At 36.6% G+C, this 8,379-nt stretch overlaps 1 protein-coding gene across 1 annotated transcript; it reads right to left on the reverse strand.

Moving 5' to 3' along the window:
* Positions 1-3,616: 3,616 nt before the first annotated feature.
* Positions 3,617-6,318, reverse strand: LOC133285741 (3-ketoacyl-CoA synthase 11-like). Its single transcript, XM_061483012.1, has 2 exons — positions 5,263-6,318; positions 3,617-4,624 (listed from the first exon to the last, which is right to left on the reverse strand). Exons 1-2 carry the CDS (start codon positions 6,040-6,042, stop codon positions 3,842-3,844), a joined length of 1,563 nt encoding a protein of 520 aa, XP_061338996.1. The 5' UTR covers positions 6,043-6,318; the 3' UTR covers positions 3,617-3,841.
* Positions 6,319-8,379: the final 2,061 nt, after the last annotated feature.

An 8,379-nucleotide genomic window follows, 5' to 3' on the forward strand; every position in this document is an offset into this window, starting at 1 on the left:
GTTAAAAATTAAATTTTTACTTTTAATGTATAAGGTTTGCGTGGATCCCTCTATTGCACATATTTACAAAATTAATTTAGAATGCTTGACTTAGTATTAATATATCACGTGCGTGAATTGTAAGAACCTGCACTGTTAATAAAGAAATTTAATTAATTAATTATGAGATTAATGAGATAATTCTATAATTGACCCTAATAATTATGAAAATGTTTAAATAATTATGGTAAGTGATTAATAATGCTGGAAGTCGCTTTTCTGACGAAAAATGCATATACCGGTTCTGCTCCTTGGTATAAATGCGTACTGACGAAGTATTCCTGAAAATTATAATAAGTGTGGAAATATTCCTAGAATAATATATATGACTGGTAAAACAAGTTTCAAGTTGAAATAATGAGAACTGGTGCCAGAAATGATATTGGCTATGTAAAAGCGCATACCAGAAAGGTGCTGCGAGAATAAAATAAAAATATGATAAATATTAAAAAAATAAGTAGGTTCAGAATTCTAAGTTTGAGATTAAAATGCTAAGCGTAGCTTTTAATGCTAATATTGTGTGATTATTTATTAACCAGCTATAAATAGAGCATTACACAGAACCTTAGGCTGATTCTGTGTGCTCTACGTGCCTCCACTTGCATTTCTCTGGTCAGCCACCTTCCCTCTCTATTGAGCCATCAAGAGGTCAAATTTCCTCTTGGTTTCTTCACAAAAATCCTTGGGTGAGTGTATTCAAGCCTTGGAAAACAGAAAGGGGATGCATTTCTGAGTTAGGGTGTCAGTTTGTGTGAGGGTTGGGTGCTGACTTTTGGTTTTGTAAGGTGGGAAGCCATTTTCTTGGTGGTTGATGCTTCAAGAAGCAACCTTTGGGAAGAAAGAACCTTGCTTGTAGGGTATTTTCGTACTCCATTAAAGTCTGAACATGAGGAGCTGTTGTGAGAGCTCCAAGAGCCATTGTTGCTCTGTTTCAAGCTTGGGTAAGCTTCATCACCTTGGATCATGAGTTTTAAATGTTAAAAGTTGAGTCTTGGCATGTTTAATGAGTTAGTTAAGTAACCAACACGTATATGAACCTGTATCTGCCTAAAAATGGATTCTTGGACGTATATTAATGGTAAAAGTTGAACCTTTGGAGTGATATCTCGCGAAATGCAAAATCTGCATTCTGTCGCGAAATATCCGGATATTAGTATCCGGATATGGGCTCTGTAGATATCTGGATATGACATTCGGATATGACATCCGGATATGATATCCGAATATGAATATCCGGATATGGACCCGACATATATTCGGATATTCTGGGTTTTCGAGGACAGTAACGGTACTGTTCATACAGATTGATATTTTGGGTTTGTGGACCCATAATTGGTTAATGTGGACTTCTGTAGTAATTAATCTAAGTCAGAATCATAGTGATTAAGGGCTTATGGCTTTGTGAAAAGCCTAAAGACATGAAACATAAAGGAAAAGTGTTGTCTTTATGTCTTATGCTTGTTGTGTTTGAATATTGATAAGATTATTGGTCCAAACAGATTGTGATTGTGCTTTGTGTGAACTTTGAGCTTGGTTGAAATCTTGGCTTGGATAGTTAGCTTGCAAGGTAAGCTTTCGTGTCCTCGGTTTAGCCATTGTTGGTTCCATCATACCCCATGGGGGATGGTTTATATGCATGATGTTGTTTTCATGTATTGATTTGTTGAAATGCTATTGAGCTGTTATATGCGAGTGCAATTATGATATGCATGTGGTGTTCCACCTATACGGTAAGCCTGAGTATGTGGGGACATACAAGACGGTGAGGTTGTGGGTGAGGTGCAAGCGGTGTTCCTTGTACTAATTGTGGGTTGTAGACGTACGTCCGCCATTTCTCTGGCAAATAGAATAGTTTTAACACACATGGCATGATTATCTGCTGCACTGCATTGGTTTTGGAACTTATATTGTTTAAACTGTTTTAGAACTTATATTGTACATGTAAGTGAGCTTGGGGTGGAGAAATCATTGAGGACCCCTTGCCTTACTGAGATTTCTGTTTAGAGATCTCACCCCACGTTTGGGGCGCTTATTTCAGGTTCAGGTAACTCAGGGATTGAGATCTCTGGCAGTAAGAGGCCGGAGCTTAGTCGATTGATGTTTACCTGCTTATGCTGTTATGCTTGGATGATGGATTATGCATGTTGCTTTTATGCTATTAGCTACATATTATGGTTATTTGAGCTGAGACTCTGTTGACTATGTCGTTTATTTGGTGAGCATGGGGATTGTCCATGCCACTTTGACTTGACTTTATGCTTTAGTTTTGAGTTGTATTAGTGTATCAGGATATTGTCCGGACTACGTGTTGTAGCTCTGTGACCTAGATACTCACTTATTTATATCATGAGATATTTCAGTTAGTTGTCTTTTGCAATTACATACAGGCAATGTTTTTGAAATAGAATTTTATAATCAACTTGGTTAATGATAATGACGTCATAATTGAAAAGAAAAAGATATTCCGCATTTTTAATTAAGCGTGGCTTAATACGATGACATGTTAACAAACCGGATATACACGAGGTGTTACATGTTAACAATCCCTAAACCCTAAAATAATAAAAAATTGAAATAAATACTGCTATTAAAAAAATATTTAAAAAAATAAAAAATTGAAATAAATATTGCTTATCAAAAAATAAATTTAAATAAATATTTTAAAAAGAAAATTATTTATTTTTATAATCCATAATCATTTTAAAAGTAATTAACCATTGAAACTGCTTAAAAAACCGCTTCAGAATGACATTTGAAGGCAGTTTAATTCACTTCTTAGCACAAACACAAAAATCGTTTGAGTACGACATTTTGAGGCTGTTTACTGAACCGCTTTAAAATCCGCTTGAGAATATTATCTAGACGCGATTTTATATAACCGATTGAGATTGAAATTTGTAGGCGGTTTCTTAACCGCCAAAGACTAAAATTCAGACGCGCTTATCACAATCGCCTAAAAATGATATTTCAAAGCGATTCAAAAAATGCAGTACAATATATAACGGAGGCGGGTATATGAACCGTTGCAGTATGCATATCAGATGTGGTTAATAGACCCACCTCCGAATATATACTGTAGGCGGGTAAATTAACTGCTGCGAAATATACTTTGGAGGTGGGTAAAAATAACCGCCTCAGAATGTGCACTGCAAGCGGGTGAAAAAACCGCCACGAATAGGTTTTGGAGGCGGGTAAAATAATCGCCTCCAATTATATTTCGGAGGCAGTAATTCCAGCAGTTGTATTAAACAGCTTCAGATTGTCTCTTGACGGTATTAAAGGCATCGGTTGACAAACCGCCGAACACAATGATTGGAGGCAGTTATAACTGCCGGAGTAATCAAATAAAACCGCCTCTACATTCGGCTTTTCTTGTAGTGTATTTGTGAAGTAATTATAGTACAGATAAACTTGACGTAACCTACATTGGGTGAACCAGGTAAATCTCTGTGTGAATTTTCTCTTCCCTTTCTCTTTTCGTTTTATGATTTGTGTGTGGTGGAATTGTCAATTTCCAACACTTGGTCGACAAGAAACTTAAAAAATATCAATTTTTTGATATCATTGAAAGGTCAATTGATACATATTATGAAAAATCATGTAATAATGTTCAATTGGACAATAATTCTATGCACACACTTACAACTTCAGCACACTAGGACAAGACCAAAGAAACCGCCAAATTAGAAAAGCTGCTAGGCTTCTATTCTTGCACCCCTAAGATTAACAATGAAAACCTTAAATAAATTTCTTCCTCTTAGATACCCTCCCCCAACAAAAAAAAAAAAACAAGAGGCTGAACTTAGGAACGAACTGCTTCCACTTTAGGCACATGAACGGGAAAGTCATGAATCTCATCCACCCAAGGATTTTTCTCCTTTGATGGATTAATGGTCCTCAATGCACGCCACACTGCACTGTTGCACTTGAAACCAGAACCAAATGCAATCTGCCAAGTTTTGTCACCCTTCCTGATCCTCCCTTTTGATTCGGTGTAGGCCAATTCATACCACAAGGAACTGCTAGAAGTGTTGCCAAACCTGTACAGAGTCATTCTTGATGGCTCCATATGCCAATCAGTGAGCTCAAGATTTTTCTCCAACTCATCCAACACTGCTCTTCCTCCAGCATGGATACAAAAGTGCTCAAAAGCTAGCTTAAAGTCTGGGATGTATGGCTTTATTTTCATCTTGAACACTTTTCTAGCAACCAAAGTAGCAAAAAACAAGAGCTGCTCTGACATAGGAAGGACTAATGGACCAAGTGTTGTGATGTTGGTCTTTAGGGCTTCTCCAGCAACGGCCATTAAGTCCTTTGAGAGTGCCACACCAATTGTTTTCTTCTCATCTTCTTCTTGAAAGACACAACCATAAGATTTGTCATCTGCACCTTTGTGAGTACGCACTGTATGAATCAGTTGGTATTTGGCTTGTCTTCTAACAGAAGGCTTGTTGGAAAGGAGAACTGCAGCTCCACCCATTCTAAAGAGACAATTTGAGACTAGCATTGACCGGTTGTTTCCAAAATACCAGTTGAGAGTGATGTTCTCCATGCTCACTACTAAGGCATAAGAGTTGGGATGTACCTATAATTATCAAAGAAAGGTTAATACTTAGCGCTTAATTAAAAGTTTGCATTACAGCAATCATGAGTATATATTACAAAAAGAAAAAAGAAAAAAAAAGAAACATAAGAATCACGTGTACAAAACCATCCATAGAATCGCTTTTGATCCATTTATTATTATAGATATATAACAGGATTTATTAATGGTGATCATAACTTTCAATTACTGAGTCCTTAATTACCCTCAGTTGTACATGTTGACAATTCTTAAGGCTTATAAACACACTCATAAGTGTCCATGTCTTTGGGACACTTGTTGCTTGGGACAGTATTAAATAAGGTGGCAAACAGCTAACCAAACGAAACTGCAAGCCACATGGAAAAAGAACATGGACCAGCTGGACATGTGGACAACTTGTTCTGCAATTACCGCAAGTAACATCTATGCATGGAGGACCTACTTGTGTGGCCCAAAGGATGTTTAGAAACCTCCAATTACATGAATTCCATTTGATTTTTAACTTTGCCATACGAGGTATAATTATCTAGAGACGTGCATGCTGTATGAAGTAATAGCTGAATGATCATGAACTTGAACAACAATATGACTCAAGAATGAATAGTTAAAATTTTGAAAAGTTAAATATAAGTGCAAACCTGAAGGAGCTGCTTTGCAAGGTCTATAGAGATAAGGCCAGCACTGCAACCCATGCCACCTAGATTATAACTAATGATATTCCCTCTTAACTTGTAGTGGTTCACAATCATTGCAGAGAGAGATGGCGTGGGATTGAACAAACTGCAATTCACAACCAAAATCCCAATATCCTTAGCCTTGACACCAGTTTTTTCAAGAAGCTGGTCAATGGCTCCAAACATGACTTCCTCAGCTTCTTTCCTTGCTTCAGCCATACATGGATTTGGTGGGACACTCAAGATTGCCGGAGGTAAATAAGTCTTCTGTCCCAAACCAGACCTCTCAAGTATCTTCTTTTGAAAGGCCAAGTTCTCCTCTGAGAAGGTTTCAGTTAACACAGACCTTTCCATGAAAGTCTCCCTTGTGCACGTGCAATCTGGCTCTGGCTTGTAACAAGCAAAATCCACCAAGTAAACACCTCTTGGGCGACTCATGAAGTAAAGGGTAACAAGAAATACTGTAAGACTAGAACATAGAGTCACTGAGACAAGGTTGAACTTGAGGTTTTCCCAAAGTTGGAAAACATCTTGGAGAGAGATAGTTGATAGTTGAGCTGAAACTACACCAAGAAGGGGTATGAGCAAAAGGTACATAGCATTGGAGATTAAGTAGTGGTACCCAAGTTTCACATACTTAAGTCTCACAGATAGCAGAAAGTTGGGAAGTTTCACTCTTTGTCGTGGAGCTTCAACAGAAATGGTTCCTGAATCCGGGGTTTGATGATTCTTGTGATCTTCCATGAGGAAAGGGAACTCTAGGAAACACTTGGGAGAGGCTTATTGGGTTTGTATAAAGCAGGGGAAGGATTGAATACCTAAAAGAGAGGAAGGAAAACAAAGAATATAACAATTCAAAATAAAATAAAATAAAGTGTGGGTTTGGGTTTTCTTTCTCAATGGGAAACTTTTTTTTTTGGAAAAAAGTACTCAACTTTAGAAGAGAGTATATGTTTGCCTAAACATGTGAATGGGAACAAAAAGGGGAGAAGATCAATGGGTTGCAAAAATTTTGGAAGATGGCAGGGTTTTAAAGGGTGTGTGTGTAGGAAAAAGATAGAGAGATATATAGGAGGAGGATAGTTGATACAACTACCCCAACGAACATTTAATAGTTAACATGCAGGGGCATTGAATAAGCCAACTGGAAAAATTAGTGTTTTTTAACCTTGTTCTTTCCTTGTTATTGCTACTTTGCCACTCTCTCTTTTTTTATTTTATAAAGTTTTGTTTTTGGCAGTGTATTCTCATTTCTCATACATTTATAGGCAACAAGTACAACACCCGAATAGCTCAAGCATGCTTGTTAGATCGGTAAACTGTCCACCATTTAGGTCAAAATCACACGTTGGTGATTGGTGAACTATAAAAATAAATGATGTTTATGCGTATCTGCTTTCCGCTTTCTGTTCATTATTTTTCCTTTTCCTTTTCGCTTTTAATTTTCACTTCAGAAACGAAAGCCTCCATACCATATACCACAATAAAAAAAGTTACACACTTCTAAACAATCCCCCCAAATACGTCACAAAGTTTTATATACTATTGCTTGCATAATTTTCACCTTAAAATAATGGGAAAAAAATTCCCACGAGAAATTAGTTGAAAAAAATCAATTAATTGTTGAAAATAATATGCAATTGAAACTTTTTTTTTTAATGAAAAAGATAGGAAAAGAGATGAAATTTCATTATAAATATAAGATTACTCAATGACGGTTTCAACAAAGTCGCGATCGGTTAATCTCCAAGAGTAGCTCAGTTGGCAACTGAGCTTTCAAGGGTTTGCTTCAGTCAGGGGTTCAAACCCTGCCTCAAGCAAATTCTTGAAAAATCTTTGGGGATCAGAGGAAGTGCTTCTCTCCTCGAATGAGGGATTAGTCTCATCCTTTCTCCAGGTAGCGAAGCTCAATGCACCCGCTGTTCCAATGAGGGGCTAGCCCAAAAGGCCGTACCCCGAGGGTAAGGTGACCGGAAGAGGAGGTTGAATGGGGATATCTCCAAGTTATACTAAAATAAATAAAAAAAGTCGCGATCGGTTGGCTGTTGAAACGTGCAATAAGTATAAGTTTATCTAAATCTGATTGTACACACTCCAAGCTGTAGAAGTAAATTTGAGTCTTTAAATAGACAGGTTGAGAAGTATAAAGGAGTGACACGATACTGTTTAATTTGTTAATCTACTTTTACGTTTAAAGCTACCTAAATTTGGGGACTTGCTCAAATCGTTGTGGATGTTCGCTTTTGGCATAAGCCACTGCACCTTATTCAACTCGATTATATATTGCCATTTACTATATCCATAAATAGGCTTCTTGTGGTGTCTACCAATCAAGAGTTGAATTCATTCAAGGGCCAATGACAAGCTCATTTCTTACTGTACTTATTAATGATCCTAAAAGTCACCTCCTGATTAATTGGTATCCTTAATATGCCAATCACTTAACTTAATTATGCTTCCCTGAGCTAACATCAAGTTGATAAATGTAATACATCATTATGTTAAGCTTTCATTTAAATTAGAGAGTACTGGCTTGGAAGAAAATATTCTTCGACAGGTTTGGTTCAAGACAACCCTCTTATACAACATTAAGTGTGTGTTATATATGCTATATTTAGCGCTAATCATTGTTAGGCTCATTTGATGGACATGATATATAGGATAAGGGTAGGATATGATATGGGGTTGATAATGGTAGGATATGATATGTGGCTGATAAACCTATATCATGTCCTGTATTTGATGAACACCTGATTAGCAATCTGATAAGATTATGTAGAAGGAGAAAGGAAAAAGGAAAAAGAAAATATAATGCAATAAATACAAATATATTGAGTAGCGTAAGAATATATTGGGTATCCAATATTGTTATTTTATATTGTTGAATTCTAACTCAGCTCCCCCCATAAAATAAGAAATCATGTATTAGATAGGATAGAATGAGACAATAAGATAAGCTAATCATATCTTATTGACCCACCAAACAAGAGTTATAAGTAGGATATGATAAGTTATCATATCCTATCTTTTTTATCAGATGCTCCAAATATGCCCTTAGTGTATACTAAAAAAATGAAAAAT

The sequence above is a fragment of the Gastrolobium bilobum genome, unplaced genomic scaffold, assembly GCF_033153095.1.
Source record: "Gastrolobium bilobum isolate Gb01-03AN ecotype WA unplaced genomic scaffold, APGP_CSIRO_Gbil_v1 utg1991, whole genome shotgun sequence".
NCBI lineage: Eukaryota > Viridiplantae > Streptophyta > Magnoliopsida > Fabales > Fabaceae > Gastrolobium > Gastrolobium bilobum.

Bases quoted from the DNA above. Each gene is read 5' to 3' on its own strand.
- LOC133285741 (XM_061483012.1), bottom strand. From the start codon at position 6,042: ATGGAAGATCACAAGAATCATCAAACCCCGGATTCAGGAACCATTTCT. The intron at 4,625-5,262 runs GTTTGCACTTAT...TGATAATTATAG, and splicing joins TTGCAAAGCAGCTCCTTCAG to GTACATCCCAACTCTTATGC.